The sequence below is a fragment of the Archocentrus centrarchus genome, chromosome 3 (assembly GCF_007364275.1).
Source record: "Archocentrus centrarchus isolate MPI-CPG fArcCen1 chromosome 3, fArcCen1, whole genome shotgun sequence".
In the NCBI taxonomy this organism is placed as follows: Eukaryota; Metazoa; Chordata; class Actinopteri; order Cichliformes; family Cichlidae; genus Archocentrus; species Archocentrus centrarchus.
The window spans coordinates 16,466,246-16,485,486 of record NC_044348.1 but is presented as its reverse complement, the minus strand read 5'-3'; the positions used below and the strand labels follow the sequence as shown (position 1 = coordinate 16,485,486).

At 38.1% G+C, this 19,241-nt stretch overlaps 2 protein-coding genes across 4 annotated transcripts; both read right to left on the bottom strand.

Moving 5' to 3' along the window:
• Positions 1-32: 32 nt before the first annotated feature.
• On the bottom strand, positions 33-4,305 carry gcshb (glycine cleavage system protein H (aminomethyl carrier), b). Its single transcript, XM_030725922.1, has 5 exons — positions 4,082-4,305; positions 3,129-3,208; positions 878-941; positions 657-788; positions 33-467 (listed from the first exon to the last, which is right to left on the bottom strand). The coding sequence occupies exons 1-5, from the start codon at positions 4,221-4,223 to the stop codon at positions 373-375; spliced, it is 513 nt and encodes a 170-aa protein (XP_030581782.1). The 5' UTR covers positions 4,224-4,305; the 3' UTR covers positions 33-372.
• Positions 4,306-8,920: 4,615 nt separating this feature from the next.
• kars1 (lysyl-tRNA synthetase 1) lies at positions 8,921-18,657 on the bottom strand. Of its 3 annotated transcripts, XM_030721872.1 has the most exons (15): positions 18,564-18,637; positions 17,693-17,860; positions 17,285-17,423; positions 17,009-17,174; positions 16,822-16,915; positions 16,181-16,367; positions 13,844-13,969; positions 13,517-13,636; positions 11,730-11,892; positions 11,124-11,297; positions 10,887-10,972; positions 10,725-10,810; positions 10,515-10,641; positions 10,249-10,392; positions 9,361-9,435 (listed from the first exon to the last, which is right to left on the bottom strand). In XM_030721872.1, exons 2-15 carry the CDS (start codon positions 17,830-17,832, stop codon positions 9,361-9,363), a joined length of 1,827 nt encoding a protein of 608 aa, XP_030577732.1. In that variant the 5' UTR covers positions 17,833-17,860; positions 18,564-18,637. The 3 variants fall into 3 exon arrangements, with proteins under 3 accessions (XP_030577724.1, XP_030577732.1, XP_030577738.1); XM_030721864.1 differs by lacking the exon at positions 18,564-18,637 and having other exon boundaries at positions 8,921-9,435; positions 17,693-17,832; XM_030721878.1 differs by lacking the exon at positions 17,693-17,860 and having other exon boundaries at positions 18,564-18,657.
• Positions 18,658-19,241: the final 584 nt, after the last annotated feature.

The following is a 19,241-nucleotide window of genomic DNA, read 5'->3' as shown; positions in this document are numbered from 1 at the left end:
TCTTTTTCCAAGTCTGGATAAAACAACCCAAACTTTATGTTCACATTTTATTAAATGGATTTGATACAGCAGTTTCCAGTTGTTTACCATATCTGTGAACATGTTTACAATGGAGTAAAGCACCACACATACACACGCCCCAATAATACTGACAGATCTTGCGATTAAGAGCCCTTTAGATGTGCTGGTTGCTTAACAAAACGTAACTTTGTAAGTGGAAGCTGTTATTGTGCATTTGAGTACTTTAGTTTGAGAGCGCAATTCCAGAATCAGAATAAATACCACAGATGAATAAGTGTCTCACACAGGATATGTTAGTATTCCTCTATCTTTCATTGTGATTACATTACAAAGCAAAATGAGTTTATAATTTTATTCAAGTGATTTGACAAATTTATCATATGCAGCTTGATCCATAAGGCCATCAAGTTCTTCAGGCTTTTCAATGGTCATCTTGATTATCCACCCTGAAAGATAAGAGTTTGCATTTTAAAACCTACACGTGTATATCTTTAAAAGAACAAGGTGTATTTTTGCATTTCTTTGCAAATCCGGTTTGACAGGTTGTCTTCAATCCTGCCAATAAAACTGCTGCAATTCCAAGAAATGCCAAGGGTAAGTGTATTGGGAAAAGCGTGACAGCGTGAGATGCTTACCCTTTGCATAGCAATCTTTGTTCACAAGTCCTGGATTTTCTGCCAGCTCTGTGTTAATTTCTGTCACCTCTCCTGTTAATGGTGAGTACAGTTCGCTGGCAGCCTTTACACTTTCCAGTGCACCAAACTCATCTGCAACACACACACACATGAAAGATATTTCTTATCACAATGCTAGAACCAATTACTTAGTAAATGTGCAGTGTATTCACAGCTTTTACCCATTTGTTCAAGTCTTTGGCCGACTTCAGGGAGTCCGCAGTATACCACATCACCTAATGCTTCCTAAAATGACAGAACAAATGACCTGACACAAAGTATTATATATTCCTGAGTAGAAGCAAAGCTGCACTGAGAATCAGACCCCCCCCCCCCCCCCCCCCACCCCAAAAAAAAAAAAAATCACATTTCTCTGTCCAAGAATAACATTTTTTTTTTTTTTTTTAAGATTTATACAACTTTATACAGTACTTCAATATCTAAAGTTAGCTAAAGTTACTCCAACAGGAATACAAAGTACATTTAGGGGGATCTATATTACAATAGGTTTAGTGCTTGAATAAGTAGCTGGTAGCAGAATGATGGCTCAAAATAAAGGGCTCCTGTGTTCAATGGTCGTAGTAATGAAAACGGTCGTTGTTTTTAACTTTGTTGGATAATTTTATTTTTAGACTTTTCATGAGATTTGTTACCAAAACACTAAGATTTCACCAGATAAATTTAAAAAAAGAAAATCTGGGTCAGACATTTTTGAAGATTATGCTTTATATGCCTACAAAGAAGTCACACTGAAATGCAACAAAGCAGTCAGTAGGTGACTGTTTGTCTTGAAATTCATACTGTTGCAATGTTGGCAGTCTACTGAGGGTACGGCTACAGGGAACTATACTCTGAATCTATGTCTTTGTTACACCTTCATGAACTAAGCTGCCTACCACAGTCAGCTTTATCAGTACTTTCAAAGCCAAGATGTAAAACTCAACTTTGAACATGTTAGGGGGGGACTCCGTGTGGAGTTTGCATGTTCTGCCTTTCCTTGGTGCTTTGTTTTCCACCCACAGACCAAAGAAGCTTGTTAGGTTGACTAGTGACCACCAATGCACTTTGTTAAATTATGAATTCACTGTAATCAATCACATTATTTGGAAAGCTGAGTTCAGTTTCTCTAGCCACACCAGGCCTGACTACTGCCAGACCTATTTGATCAAAAAAATCACAAAGCCATTTCTAAGGCTTTGAAACCCCAGTGAACCACAGAGAGAGCCATTATCCACACATGGAGAAAACTTGGAACAGTGGTGAACCCAGAGCAACATCTAAAGAACTGCAGGCCTCACTTGCCTCAGTTAAGGTCAGAGTTCATGATTCAACAGTGAGAAAGAGACTGCGCAAAAAATGTCATCCATGGGAGAGTTACAAGTTGAAACCACTGCTGACCAAAAAGAACACAAAGGCTTGTCTCACACTTGCCAAAAAGCATCTTGAGGATCCCCAAGACTTTAAGGAAAATATTCTGTGTACTGACTGACAAGACCAAAGTTTAAGACAAAAGTTAAACTTAATGGAAATTTTGAGTCCTGTTATATCTGGTGTAAAACCAGATATAACAGTATTTTATAAAAGTATTTTATAAAAAGAACATAAAGTGTCGTGGTGGTAGTGTGATGGTCTGGGGCTGGACGACTTGACTTGTAACTGATGTAACCTATGAAGGAGAATGTCTGGCCATCAGTTCATGCCCTGAAGCTTGAGTGCACTTGGGTTATGCAGCAGGACAATGATCCAAAACACACCAGGAAGTCCTTTGGCATGACCTTAAACAGGCCATTCATGCAATTCTGCAAAGAGAGGGCCAAAATTCCTCCACAGGGATGTGAAAGACTCATTGCCAGTTATCACAAACATTTGACTGCAGTTCTTAGTGCCAAGGGTGGCATGACCAGTTATTAGGTCTAGGAGGTAATTACTTTTTCATGCACAGCCAGGTAGGTTTGGATAACTTTTCCCCCTTAATAAATGAAACTGTCATTTAAAAACTGCATTTTGCAGTTACTCGGGTTATGTTTGACTAATATTAAAATTTGATATTCTGAAACATGCAAGTGTGACAAATATGCAAAGAAATCAGGAAGGGGGCAAATACTTTTTCCATGGCACTTGTTACATCAGGAGTAACAGTAATAACTATTCTTTAAAAAGCTACATTCATGTTTTAAGGTACCCCAGCATACATTCAGGTCCTTCAATGTCAAGTGTCTGCACACCTCTGCAGAGTACCAACAATCAATTATTTCAAACAATGGCCATAAAACAGTAAATTAGCCTGTTACAGCACAGCTGCTGAGGGCAAAGAACAGTACTAAACTGCACACTGCAGACATTTTTGCAGACTATTCTACTGGTACTTTTCGACAGTAATAAGTAAACCACTGAACCAAGTGAGCCATAAATTAGTAGAAAGACAGGACCTACCTGGGCATAACTGCTGATGCCTACAGTGCCAATACCACCCTCCACTTGCACCCACTCATGCTTATCTGTGAACTTCAAGGCTACAAAGAGGAAAAAGGAGAATGAGTTAAATATATAACAGCATGCGATGAAGCTTCGGAGCCACACACATCAAATTCTTAAACTCTTAAATCAGAGAGAAGGTTGTGAAATTTTCAATCCTGACCATCACTGCAGTTATGAAGATAAACAGTGAAGCATTTTGATTCAAAGCTCCTGATGTCATCTTTACAATACCCTGCAGGAAGAAACTGTAATGCCTCAACAGCTTCCTGTACTGGCATCCGACCAATGCAGAAGAATACAAGTTTAAACCAGACTGAAATGCGTAAGATGTTCATGCATGGCCAAGGAGTGCACATTAACTCCCACTGCAGACTGCTTGAGCAATGCCTTCTAATAATTCACTTGACTAAAAAGATATTTTTAAAGCCTGAACATTTGATAGGCTGGTGTCTATGATTAAGAATTAATGAAAGCTACATGACAGTCATCCCTCCCCAGCCATCTGTGGCTCATGCTCAGTATCAAGGGTAACTTTTGTTTAACAAGCTGCTTCTGGGTGCACGAGACTTGGGTAATTGGTCACCATCACAATTTAGAGCTCGTGCTTTGACTGTCCTCCTCTCAGACTGCATGCAGCCGTGTGAATGCTTTAGCCAGCGTTAACATGTGGCGGCTAATTACCTGCACTAAAGTATGGAACTAATTTAAAGTTAAAGTAAAGCTTTAGTTGCTTTTCCTCTCGCTTTTCTGTGCCGCGCTGTGGGAAAGTGACACAAACTCCGTGAGGTCGTTTTTTTCCACCCACTACAGTCAGACAGGAATGTGTGAGCAGCCTACTTGTAGTACCATTACAGCTCATTTGGCCAGCTTGGGTTATTTTATATCATTTTTTTTTTTTTTTTTTTTACCTGTGGATAGCACCCAGGACGTGCTCAGTGTCCGCGGGGAGTCGCTTCTCCACAGCAGCCGAGTCGCTGAAACCTGCGAGAGCTGAGGCAGTCTAGGTGAAAAGTTTGCAGATAGGCACCGCAGCGCTGCTCTCATCGCCATCTTCACTCAGTGTTTGATCGAGAGCGAGTACACTTGACCGCAAGAGCGCGCACCATTCCGCACTGGTGTCGGTGTGGGAGGGGGGTGAACCGGGTCCAAAAAGCTGTCAAAAATGAGTGAATGTAGACTTCTTCTTTTTTTTTTTTTTTAATTTGTTAAGCATTAAAAATTAAGAGTATCAGAGGAAATACTTTGATGTTCTACTTAGGTAATGTAAGGCGACACGTTTGTTTCTAATGAAAAAAAAAAAAACAATAACAAAAAATCACGATAAGAGTAATATTAATAATTATAATTTTCCAAAAAGTGACCTATTAAAGTGTCTACCTAAAATTAATATGTCGGGACAGTATTTAGCAAGGGTGTTTCCAGGATTTAAAAAAAAAAAAAAAAAAAAAAAGGGTGTCAGATTTTGGGAGAGGGGCACGCACAAGACAGAGGGAGGCACAGGAAATAATACATATAAAATTTGATTACAAATATAATCAGTTTGTGTTTGGTTGATCATTTCTTTGTTGTAACAATGCGCCTTGGCAATATTTTTTTTTTTCTCCTTGGAAAGCCCGTTTATTTCTCCTTAAATGAAAATGGTGTAGAAAACATTAGGTTTATTGGCTGCCGTGTGACTTAAAGATTTGTTACATAAAAAGTGGTGCTAAACACAAATTTAAACATAAATTTGTTATATATAATTGTTTAGGAAAGTGGGAAAAAAATGAAAAAAATTATTCAAGTTAAAAAAAAGTTATAATCCTATTTAAGCAGCTATAGTGCTAAGTTGTATAATCAAAATAAAATCAATCTAAAAAAACAAACCAAACCCCTCGACATTTTTACTGCTGAATCAGGATCTGCAATTTGAGACAGATACATCAAAAATGTCTGAGTATTGGTTAGTTAAAATATGAAAAAAAAATTCAAGTAATTATGCAAAGTCCCATATTTGAACACACACTGATAAAAAAACAAAAGAAACCCCATCAACTTTACATTGCAAAAGACAACTAGTGACAACTGCTGAATGGCATATAACCTTAGCACAAAAAGTAAGTAAATTTGTGTATAGTCAATTATTTCTTTGTTGTAACAATGCTTCTTGGCAATAAGCCTTATAGTGTTGAAAAGCCTGTTTTTTCCCCTTAAATGCTGCCACATATATAAAGAAAATGCATTCGTGGGTCGAGCAGCATAGTTGAGTGTGTGGGTTGCACCCATGAAAAAACCAAATCTTCTCTGCCAATTCCAAACAGCTTCTTCTGCTACTGACTCTTGTTTTGAGCTTCTGGTACCCCAGGTGCTGACAATCAGGCTTGTCATCATTGGAAGTAATCTCAGTACAGAGCGATATCAAGATGAGATTCTGCAACAAGTGGAAATCCCATAACTCCACAAACTGGAACTGAACTCTATCCTCCAAGATGACCTCAACCCCACTGAACTCTTGAGGGATCAGCTTGGGCGTGCTGTTCATGCCAGAGTGACCAACACAACCACAGTGGCTGACTTGCGACAAATGCTGGTTGAAGATTGGGATGCCGTCCCACAACAGTGTGTGACCAAGCTGGTGACCAGTATGAGGTGTCAGACTGTTGTGGCTGTGTATGGTTCTTCCACATGCTACTGAAGCCCCTGTTTATTAAATGAATAAATTGTCAATATGTCTTGTTTCTTTAGACTTCAATCATACAATCCAGTAAATGACACAAATAAGAGTTTATGTATACAAGTATACATATAAGATATATTGCCAAGAAGCATTATTACAACAAAGAAATAATTAACCAAACACAAATTTCCTTACTTTGTGTGCTAGGTGTATATTTAAACTATCTAAAAGTAAACATACTCATTATACAGAATGGCACATTTCAAAATCATATCCATTATATGGATCATTGCAGCTGCTGCTGATTTTAATTACTCTTATTGCTGGGTACCTTGACCTATACTAATGCAGTTTATCTGCAAAATAATAAATAACTTATTCTGTAAAATAAATAGCATGATGTATAAAGTATGGTATTTCCAAACAAAATAGAAGAAGCTGAACATAGCAAAACTTAGAAATACTTAAAGTACAAGTACATTAAACCTGTACTTTAGTAAATGTAATAGGTTACACTTCTACTGTTCCCATCAATGCTATCAGCCAATGGGCATTGTAAGATTAACAGCACTCTACTCCAATGACACTGGGACACACCCCTGGTATTTAATAAATGCCAAATGTGCAATCATTGAAAAAATATGTACATAATCCAATGCAGAGATACAGAAATGTGATTGTTTGTGGTGTTTTGGAGAATAATAGAATTAAGCAAATGGAACTACCTTCTGCTCCATGAAAGACCCACAGTTTTCCATAAAAAGGGCCTACACATCAGCTGTGCAAATCCCAATGAGACAGTCCACTGGATTCTGTTTCTTGTTTGTGCAGCATCAAGGATTTTAGTGGGTTTGTGATGAGCTGTTGTTTACATTTAATAATTTAATAATTATCATTTTAACAGCTAAACATCGGTGCTCTGTCCTAAATCCAGCTGTTATGGTATGGAGGAAGATTAATTTACCTGACAAAGAAACCCTCCTCACAAGATGTTCAAAACAGTTTTATGATCTTATTTAATAATTCATTGTTTATACTTAAAGTTTGCTAATCAGTAGTTTTAACAATGGGGGGAAAAGGGGACTACAGAGAATAATCTGGTGATTTTGCAGTATCCCTGGTAGAATATAGACTACTGGTATAAACAGTATATACTGGACTACTTGATTAAAAATGAATCCAAATTGTTGCTTGGGCTGTCCAGCTCTGAAGACTGCAGCATATTAATGTCTGACAGATATATAACAGATAACTGGTATCATTGGAGAGGCCAGTGGGGATGATGTGTGGGGTCTCCACAGTGTTTATTTCATAAAATGAACCTGTTAGTTTACACTGCCTCTGTCTACAGCCTCATCATCTGTCCATTATGTCACCCTTTTCCCTTTGATTGCAGTGGCAAAAACTAAAGTACATTTACTTGAGTTCTTAATTAGTTATTAGGTAGCTGTGCTTGAATATTTCCACTTGGGGCCCCTTGAAAAAGCAAAGCCTTCACAAGTATTTGGCCATGGTACTCATCTCAAAGATATTTCCCATGTCTCCCATCCTGCTTCAATCATCATCAGCATGCATGGCTGGTGGAGGATCTGCTCATCAAGCTGATGCTGAGGGTCAACCCAGAGGAGCTCCACAGATCCAGCAACGACTACTGATGCTCTGTTTGCATGTAAGCACTGAGTCTAAATAAAATAAAAATATTCTTCCTGCTCAAGAGCAGCCTTATGAAGAAATGAAAAAGGACCTACACTATAATTAATCTCTCAACACATCATGAGGGCTGTCGTAGTTACTACTGAGGCAATGCCACATCTGACCAAAGGACCTAGTGATGGGAAGACCTGGCTGTTCTCTCTGAGTGTGTTTGGATTCTGGATCAGATGGACCACGATCTTCCAGAAGGATATAAAAGATGAGGACATCCAGAAACATATCAGCAAGCCTCATTTGATTACTGTGTGAGTGGACACACACACACGCTTTGCTCTTCACTTCTGACAGCTCCTCACTACAGAAACATCTCGCTCTTGGCCACACTCTGAGGTCAAGAGCCATTGGTTCCCAGCTCAAAGCTGTTTGTGAAAAAGACCTTTGAGGGTAAACATCTTAAACCTGGAAAAGCCACAAACAGTTTTCTCCTCTCCAGCTTCTCCCTAGTGACTCTTAAAATGAAACTGATCATACACAGAGCTCTGGTGATTTAAAAAAAAAGCCCCTTCTGATGGTAGATTCAAAGTCAAAAACCACTAAAAAATACCCTGAAAACCAGATAGGGCATATATATGTTTGATGCTTTAAAAGGAGCCAGAAGAATGATACCTAATCTTCCTTCAAAACCTTAAAACTTTTTTTTTTTTCCCTCACTTTTCTTGTGCATAAACAAACCTTTAAAGTGTTCTTTTAATGGCAAAAGCTAAGCTGCTCCTCTAGCAAAGGGTTTAGGTTTACACAAACATTTTTAGAAATATTCACACCAGTCAGGCCCCTCAATGCATTTTACCATTTTCCTTGTTAGTTCCTGTTTTGTTTAGAGTATTTGTGATTCCATGCAGATAAGCCAGGTTAGCAAAAATATTCTTTACAAAGAAAAATTATCTGCTCAGTTGTTTTCAGATTCGATTCATCAGGTTACCATTTCATGTTTTACTAATAATGTAAAATAATCACTCATAAATAACAAATTTTTACTTTTTCTAAGTTTTTTAAATTTCTTTTATCCATTTTCTTGCGCTTATCCAATTCAGGGTTAAAGTTGAGCTGGAGCCTATGCCAACTGTTACAGAGCAAGGGATAGGCTGCACCCTGGACAGGTCAAGCATTCACACCTATAGCTAATTTAGCATCACCAATTAACCTAATTTATTTAAATGGGGGACTCAAAACTGCCATAAGTCTTTGTAAAGCTGTTTGTGTTTTCCTCACAGTTAAATTGACCCCTTTTTCCATGCATAACCTTAAGAATCCAAAAATCCTGGTTTAAGAAGCCGGCTGCTGGCTCAGAATCCAATTAGTGTTTTAGACCAACAACTCTGAATGTTTTGAATTTTATTTAAAAAAAAAAAAAAAAAAAATCACAAGAGAATAAAGAAAATAGATTACTTTATCTGCAGTTTATTCAAACCTCTTGGCAAAGGATTATTGTGGAGTACAACTTGAAAAACTTCAACAAGGATTGTAAGTAGACCTGGTAAAAATAGATGAATATACTGAGAACACTTCAAATATTAGCGGGACTTGAGCTTTGTTATATCAATCAAGCTTCCCCTTAAAGTAGCTCAAAGTATATTTTAATCAGACAGGATGCAGCAAATATGATTGCAAAAGTGTATGAAATTAAAAAAAAAAAGAAAAACAAATCATGCATCTGAGGCCAGATGATTTCCCGTAATGACTGAAATGATCAAACATTTGACATACTAACATTGATAAAACAAGACCCAGAAACTCCACTGATGACCACAATGAGGTAAAAGGCCCTTCTTCATACCAACTCCTGCAGTGTGACAGCAGGAGAGGTCAGAGGTTGTGTTATTAGACGGAGGTGCCCTCTGATGGTGCTGCTGTCTTATTGTCATCAGGCTTCATGGCTGGGAACAGCAAAACCTCCTGTGAAGGAAAAAACCCAAAACAAACTGTTAGCAGAGGATTTTTTTTTCCTGACATAAAGATGCCGCAACTGCAGAGATCAGCAGCTCAGTTACGTGTACATACAATGCACTTGCTTCTCATTAACCCATAATTCTTTGTATCTCTTTAATTCAGTGCTCTTTTTTTTTTTTAGGGATTCAAGTCTGGGCATGACATCATTCAGTTCACAGGAAGGACGGTCCACCGAAGGAAGGCACCACTTTGTTATACATAGCTCAATAAGCTGTTGACTTCTCAGAGAAGTTCAGTGTGTCAGCTCAAATTTGGGTATAAAAACATGAATCATTTGTTATTTGATTAATAAATAATATTTTTAGTTTTACACAAGTTTTTGACAGATTTCTAAAATATTTTTTTGACTTCTTGTTTTTAACAGATGGTCAAATTTCTTAAGTACTGTACATTCAGAGCTAATGGGAAATCTCCACCTACGATTACTCTGCTACAGGAGAAATATGGAGAGCTAGAGGATACTGACTCTAAACCACATGTAAATGACTTTTTAACTGGTTAAATGCAAAAGCAAAAAAAAAAAAAAAATAGAAGTTGAATCTTGAACTTCATCTAGAGAGGAATTTCATTTGCAAACTTAAAGAAGAAATCATTCACAGAATTGAGTCACCTGTTTTTTCCAGGAAGAAATCAAATTCTTAGTTTAAACCTTGACCCACTACATATACACTGTGAAAGTACAGAATATAAATATATACCTGCTGAGCACATCAGAACAGCAGTAAATTCTGCAACCCCACTATGAAGACTGTAATTTACCTTGATGTTGTTGGAGTCAGTGAGGAACATAGTGAGACGATCGATACCCATGCCCCATCCGGCAGTTGGTGGTAAACCATATTCCAGAGCTGTGCAGAAGGTCTCATCAATGAACATGGCTTCATCATCACCCTCAGCTTTGGCCTGAAAAAGATCCACCTCAAGTCACTGGCATGCAATACCACACCGACAGTCACAGAACAGCAGATAGCAGGACAATGTACCGAAGCAGAGGAGGATAAAAAAAAAAAAACCTTCATACACACCTTGGCTTGTTGCTCAAACAGCTCCCTCTGTCTAATTGGATCATTCAGCTCAGTGTAAGCATTACAAATTTCCTTCTTCATCACAAAGAGCTCAAAACGCTCAGTCAGCCCTTTGTGGGTTCTGTGCCTGTAACAAGTGTGGAAGTGTTGGTAAGAACCTGTGCATTACCTTTATAAATAAATATGAAGGTTAAAGATGACATTTCTGACCATTTTGCTAAGGGGCTCATGATTTGTGGGTGATCACAGATGAATGTCGGGTTGATACAAGTGACCTCTAGGAAATCTCCAACCAGCTGTGGAGATACAAAGTCATTAGCACCTCAAACCAAAGGAAAAAAGAAGAGGTGGAGATATAAATTTATAGACCACCTTGTCAAGGAGACGGGCAGTGGTCCTTGGTGGAGGACATTCAACTCCTTTCTGGACACAAAGGTCATCAAAGAATTTGCGCGTCTCTGGAGGGAAAAAAAAAAGAAAAAGAAATAGGAGAAAAACAAGCAATGCATCTAATGATCAATGACTGTAGAGCTCAAAACAAAAAAAAAAGGAAAAAATGAGAAAGAAAACTGTGCCAATATATTTTTTCTGAAGCAGTTTCTTTCTTACCATCACTGTCATAGCTGTCAGTAGGAGGGAACTTCACTCCCATAATTTTCTCCAGGTCATGAGTCATGCTCACTCTTTTGAATGGTGGCGTGAAGTCGATCTCATAGGCCTTTCCCTCTGGACCATCAGGGTGATAAGTCACCTTGTATCCTCCAGTGATGTGCTTCACCATTCCTGCAGCAAACAGGGAATCTCTGAGTTCAGGAGAGCATCGTCTTTTTGATTATTATTATTTTATTTTATTTTATTTTTCTAAACTGGACACTTTTTTCAATATCTGTGAAATGAAAAACTAAGAAGACCCTGAGGAGAAAGCACTGGCCAATTTATTAATTAGTTTTCATTAAGCTAATCTTCAATGGCACAGATAAGTAATGAGTTTTCTATAGAGTTGTTACTGGCAAAGTAGTATATTATTAATCCCATTTTGGGTTTAAATCAAGTACCTAAATATTTTTTATGTGAAATATTCTAAATCTAACTCAACTTATCAGTAGGTTATCTGACTTACAGCCCATAATCCCATGAAATGTGACAGTAACTGCTGGACAACGAAAACTCACTGATCAAAGAAACAACATGGCTGGCAATGTAGTTTCCACTTACCTGAGAGTAGTTTCTCTGTGATGTCCATCAGGTCATTGTAATCAGCATATGCCATATAGAATTCACAGGTGGTGAACTCTGGATTATGAGTAAGATCAATGCCTTCATTCCTGAACTGACGGCCAACTTCGTACACTCTGTCTATGCCACCGACTACAAGCATCTGTGGAAAACATATGATGGAAAATATATATTCAGACATGGTTGAAAAATAACAATAATGAGTTAGAGTTTTAACTGAACCCTGTTTACTAAAACATTTAATCTGGAAGAAACTTATTAAAATAAAATAAGGTTCAATAATACTTCCCAGAATTGGGAAATTCTTTGTTACAACAGTGGATGGAGGGATATAAAAAAAAAGATTTAGTTAAGCACAACAAACATACACTAACTGGCCACTTTGTTAGGCACACATGTTCAGTGTTTATTAACACAAATACCTAATCAGGCAATCACACGGCAGCAACTCATGGCCATGTGTCTTGACTATGTAGACATGGTCAAGATGACCTGCTGAAGTTCAAAACAGGTTCAACTCTGGCCCCGCAAGCTAGCTGGTCTCAAACCAAGAACGCGTGACAAAAGCAGCAGAAGTGCATTACTTTCTACTGCTGTTTCACTGCATGGTGTGTATTACATGAGAAAAGCAATGCAATTTTCACAGCTGTGAATTATGTTGAGCCCTAAGGTTGAACTTGCTGCTTTGTATCAGTTCATATCACAGATAAAAGGACGCAAAGTGCGTACTTTTCGTCATTTGCGTCCTTGCTCTATTCACCGTCTGTGATTACCTCTGTGCTGCGCACAGATGCTGCAGTGGTTTGGTTTGGACCGTAAAATGTGCTCGCAGCACAGGAAAGGGGAGCATGTTCTCCCACGTTTGTGCCCTTCGGCTTCCGTGTCCTGACGAGGACCCGCCCACACTCATCTGTAAAAGAGCAGTTCACAAAGTGTGGTGGAAACGCGGGCCCATTCTTAAGCGTTTCGCCGGTTCATTGAAACCAGCACCGGCATTGGCACAAGCACTGACACCCCGGCAGTGGAAAAGTAGCAATAATGGATTTACAGCTGATTAACCTGCAGCAAAATTTCTGAGAAATTTTTCCAGCAACTCATTGAATCTATGCCATGAAGAATTAAGGCAGATCAGAAGGCAAACGGGGTTCCAGACCAGCACTATTAAAAGTAAGTGTCCAGTGAGTGTATAACAAATATATTAAATAATAATGAATTATATCTACTCAAAAAAATATAATACTATATGCTAAAACAAATATCTTATGGTCAAAATTAATCAGAAATTAAAATAAAGTAAAGTGAGTATATATTTAATTACAACTATTAGGTAATAATAAAATATACATAAAATATTTCAATATCATCAAGATAAAAACTGAATTTAAAATGGCTTATTAAGTGTTGCTCAAAAAAAAAAGAAAGGAAATATCAGATGATGTTAAGTTGTTCAATATGATGGTCTGAAGTGTAGTTAAGAGCAATAAAGTGCAAAAAAAGTGACTCAGTATGTGTTAAGTGATGTGAGAGAACAGGGTTGAAGTAAACTGTAAATCTCTGCTGTCAGCTGTGTTGCACTGTACAGAGTTACTGCAACACATCTGACAGATGCAGGAAATCCTTCATTAGGTATGAAAGATTTCCTCCATCTGTCCTTGTGGCAGATGATACAGGAGACTGATACAGGAAATCATTCACAATAATTTCATAATAATTACCGAGGAGGCTGACCCTCGACACAGATGGATGCCTCTCGGAAAGCACATTACCTTGTGGTAGAGCTCAGGAGCAATCCTCATGTACAGGTTCATATCCAGCTCATTGTGATAAGTAACGAATGGGCGGGCCACGGCACCACCAGGGATAATATTCATCATTGGTGTTTCAATCTACAGCAGCAAAAACATAGCAGACTTCACCTCATATTTTTTAAACAAATACACAAACTATTAGAAAATTATTATTTTAGAACATCCACATTTTAAATTCGTATTTTTTCCACCCCAGATAAAAACTATGAATATATTTCTTAATAGATTAGTTATGTTACACGTTCAACTTCCATGTCAAAGCATGGCACAAATCCCACTTCTTACCTCTAGAAACCCCATCTGGTCTAGGAAGCTGCGTAGGTATGTGATGATTTTGGCGCGAATGATAAACTTCTGCCTCACATAGTCATTGAGAATCAGATCCAAATAGCGCTGGCGGAATCGTGTTTCCTTTGAGAGAAAGAATTCCCATTGGTGAAGAAAACGCTTCAACACTGGTTACTGCAGTTGTAACCATAGACAGGTTAACAGAGGCTACTGTGCCCTAATTCACAGTAATATTAGCACCTATTTCAAAGTTTTCTGCTTATTAGACATTCTAACCAGAGCTGGTTAGTGAAAACAAACGTGATATTGAACTTTCATTGAAATGTTTTCTAAATGTTAAAACATTTAGAAAAAAATTCTATGCACACTGGATTAAATGGCAGTTGTGTCAAAGGAAAATACTTCAGAAATGTGTGACTGGAACTCCAGCATACTTTTTCTCCCCAGATATTTACATCTGGATCTGATACACAGTTCAGAAGATAGAACCTTCTTGCTGAACTCACCCATTTTTCTGCTGTGATGCTTTCCCAGGCTTTCACCATAGCCTGTTTTAGTTGTCGTTTGTTTTGGGTTTTTTTTTTTGTTTTTTTGTGTTTTTTGGGGGGGGGGGGGTTCGCCCTTTAGTCTCCTCTTTAGCAGGTAAAAATGCTATAGGGTTTAAGTCTGGAGATTGACTAGGCCAGTCTAAAACCTTCCACTTCCTGCCACTGATGAACTTCTTTGTAGTTTTGGCAGTGTGTTTTGGGTCATTATCTTGCTGCATGATAAAGTTTGGTTGCATCTTTCTTTAAATTGACAGACAAAATGTTTCTATAGACTGAGTTCATTGTACTGCTGCCATCATGCATGACATCATTAATGAAGATTAATGATGCCATCTCAGAAGAAGCCATACAAGCCTAAGTCATGACAATACCTCCACTATGTTTCGCAGATGAGCTTGTATGTTTGGGATCATGAGCAGACCCTCTCTCTCCAAACTTTTGCCTTTCCATCACATTGGTAAAGGTTAATCTTTGTCTCATCAGTCCATAAACCTGCCCCAGAATTGCCAAGGCTTGTCTCTGTACTTCTGAGGAAATTCCAGCCCGACCTTCCTGTTCTTCTTGCTAATTAGTGGCTTGCATCTTCTGGTGAAGCCTCTGTACTTTTGTTCATGAAGATTTCTGCGAACAGTAGATTGTGATACCTTCACTCCTGCCCTTTGGAGGTTGTTGCTAATGTCATTAACTACTGTTTTAGGGTCTTCTTCTTTTTTTTTTTTTTTAAACAGCACTTTCTGTCATCAGCTGCTGCTGTTTTCCTTGGTCTACAACTTTCTTCTTCAGGACGTTCCAAATGGTTGTAGTGGTTATGGCAAATGCTTGTGAAATGGCTCTGACTGATTTTCTATCTTCTCTCAGTTTCACAGTTGCTTGTTTTTCACTCATAGACAGCTCTCTGGTTTTCATATTGGTTACTCCTCTAACTATAAATTCAGTCTGCACAGAGAAAACCCAAATCTGAAACTGAGCGTAGACATTCAGCACTATTTATTGGTATAATCAATGTAATAGGACACACCTGGACAACAGTATATGCCTGTCAGTCACGTGTTCCAATACTTTCACTCACAAGAAAGATGGGTGGGTTCAGACAAAAGTTGCTATCTTCTGAACTGTATCAGATCCAGATGTAAGTAACTGGAAATAAAATGCTGATCTTTTGTCTCATATCAAGTCTACAGCAAAAATAAAGTGGTTGGCTTCACCAGTTACCATTATACAAACGAAGCTTTATTAATGTTATGGCAAAATTACTTTGGCAAGATTCTGAAAAAAGATGGCACTAATGTCAGGAAACTTAATGCTGGTAAATAAAATATTATGTTCCCTTTAAATACTTTATAATGAGGTAAAATTTTCTCATACAAAAGTGTATCTTATAACATTAGAAGATGTACTTGCAATGTCACTGCAAGTCACCACATTGACTGGCAATAGTTAACATTGGTTATCACATGCTCGCTAAGACAAACAACTAGAACTCTGCTGGGATGGTAAAAAGTTGCTGAGCAACTCTGACTGCTCAGACTAAACAAAAAAACAGTGCAGGTAAGGAAAGATTATGCCACAGTGAATAATGCTAATGACACGCCTGTGTTTGACAAGTCATAAAATCAACTATGGAGAGAGCTCTACTCCAGAGAATTGCAGATAAGCTTTGTAAATATTCCAATATATGTCATTAGCACTTTGCTCTGCTTTAAAGCAGTGACAAAGAGTGAATTCAAAGATTGAGAGGTGTGACCCAATAAATACTTTTGCCCATACAGAGTATGCTGATCCTTACCTTGTCTTTGAGACCAAAGTGAAGGTGAGGTAACATGTGCAAACATGGTGACAGTAGAGTCATCTCAATGGGAATGATACTCAGCTCCCCTTTCTTGGTCTTTCCTGGGTTACCACGGACACCGATAATGTCGCCACGGCGAAGTTTGTTGTTAATGGTCACAAAATCCTCCTCAGACTTGTAGTTTCTGATGGAATGAAAACAGAACATAACACAGAAAATCACTCACTACACTCAAATAAAGAAAAAACATTTCTACATGAGGAGAAACAGTATTTGGAGGTGCAAATGCAGTTTGTTTCCCCAAGATTTTATAATAAATAATATAGTCAAGTAATCTTGATGAGATGAATTATCAGTTCACTTTCACTGGAATGGTTGCTATTGGCCAATTAATTCCAGTAACAGTATGAGATGCAAAAACAAGCCCTCACTCAGTGTATGACAGAAAAACCTATTGCAAAATGAACAACTATATATATAACTTGTAAATGAGAAATCTGTCAAATTTAGTTCAGTACAATCCATGCCACCCCAAAACAAACTTCCAGATGCAGAGTGTATCATTCACAGTGTTAAGTAAAGAGGTGAAATCTGTTGCTTGTTTTTTTTTTTTTTAAATCAAAATTTTTATTCTGTACCTGGAGTTTGCCATAACTTGCAACTTTACACCTTCACCTCGCAAGTCATAGAACAGCAGCTTAGCACCTGAAGCCCTCTTAGCATGGACACGGCCTGTCGAACATAAGTTCTGTTTAACAAAGGATGTCTGCGTGGATGACATTTAAACAAATAAACAAAAATAAAATAGTAAACACTTTCCATTACCTGACACACTGAGAACAACATCTGTCAGCTGATCTCCAGCCTGTAGATGATTGTATTTCTCAATGAACTCTGTAAGTGACAGGTCCACTTGAAACTTGTGTGGGTAAGGGTCCTCCACCGTCCCCTTCAACTCCTGAATGGCCTGAGAGCGGATCTTAAAGTATTGCTGTATTACAGGGAAAAAGACAGTTGCCATTTTTGTTTGTTTGTTTTATTACAAAATAAAAGGGTTTAACAAGTAAGTAGTGAGGTAAAATAACTATAAAAAAATCTCACATTGGGGTCAAGTGTCTCATCATCCAAGGCATTTTGCACTACTTGGTCATTTGATTCTTTCTTTTGCTCCACCTGCTCTTTGACCTTGGCTTCTTTCTCAGCCGCCTTTTTCTCTGCTTTCATTCGCCTCTTCAGCTCACTGATTAGAAGCAAAAGGCATAATCATTAGACATCAGCTGCAACTAAAAATCAAATAGCTCCTTGAACTTTGAACAAAAATACACACTGTATGGTTTACCCTATTTAGATAACTGAAATAAAAAAACAAAAAAGCAAAACAGGCCACAGGATGATCTACTAATAACAGACACACAGCAAATATTCATGCAAAAACGGTAAGGAGGAACACATCTGTTCTAATGACAAAAGGTTGGTTGTTTTTCGCACTGGAATGGAAAAGCCACCAACCTTTTGTCACCTCTCCAACGGTTCCCGTAAATCTGAGCTGGGCCTGAAGCTGTACATGGGGGTGCATATTTTAACCACTGTCCCCTGACCCGTAAGGCTTGGCACAGCTGCTGCCTGGCTGCCCTGCCCAGACACAGCATGCTGAACTACGACAGTCAGCAGACAGACCTGAGAAAATAGACATATTTACAAGGACAGTGTACAGTATATACAAAAGCTGTCTCTGCTCTCCAGGCAAAACTAAATCCAGCTGTAGTTATTATAACACTCCTATTAGGCGAGCTCTTGCCGTTTACCCAGATTTTGGTTTCACTTTCTACAGCTTTTACTCTGAGCAAGTAAAGACGATCAGGAGGAACGAGCCAACACGCGACTGGCAATATACCAGGAATTTTTATAACGACAAAGCATCCTGCTGAATGAACAAACAAACAAAAAAAAAACAACAACAACAAAAAAACGATTCAAAGGATGAGAAAAAAAAAAAACTCAAACTATAATTTCTCTTAAATATCTTTTTTAAAAAGCGACCATGCGATTGCACGATATATGTGCGGAAGCAGTTTCTTTAACAATCTATTCTGGATGTTGTAGTTTTACGCGCAAATAGACCGCACTAGCATGACTGGTTTTAAATTAAATTTAGGACTACAATTACCAGAAACACAAACGAACTGAATTCTGGCATATGTAGGCTAGTAGCGCGCCTCCATACGGGACCTTTACTACGTTTTCGTTCTCTGACCTCATGTTTTGCACGGCCAAACTGAAACTGCCATAACTGTCGAAAGGCCACAATATTGGGAAGTAAGACCAAAGCGTTAGGGGCAAGAAGCGGTTAAAATGCCAAAGAACAAATGAATAAGCTCACTTTTTACTGAGTTTCTCTCCGTCCACCGCTGTCACGTCGGCCATGTTCTTGATGCAGCGCCCAGAAAGAGAAACGGACCTGCGCGCGCCACAGAAACGCGAGAACTTGATGGTGCGTTTAAAGGACTGACGGAAACCAGAAATCCAAAACGTTCAAGGATCTTTCATGAGCTGGGTAGCAGCAAATTTAACATGTCAGTGTGGTCAACTTATTTCCAGTCTTTTCTAGTGGTCCCATCATTTTTGTCCATGCCAGTTTCATGAGTTTTTTTTTTTTTAATAATTATATTGATCCATAATTCAAAAGTAATGTAAGATTTTCATTTGTCAATTTTCAGTATTTTTTTATTTATTTCTTTTGTCAGTTTCAAGTTATTTCAGTGACCATTGTGGGTTTTTCTTTCTTTAATGGAAAGGATTTCAGAAAAATCAGTGTAACATTAGACTGCAGTTTAACCATGATTTATTTATTGATTTATTAATTTAAAAAAATCAGTTTGCCCCTAAATTCAAAGATCCGTAATTAATAGCCTAAAACTGGTTAAAGTAAAGTGTGTCCTGTAATTAGCATCACAAGTGTCTGCTAACTTGTAATTAATCAGTCTGCCTATTTAAAAGGGTGAAAAGTAGTCACTGTGCTGTTTGGTATCATGGTGTATATCACAATGCTCATGGACCA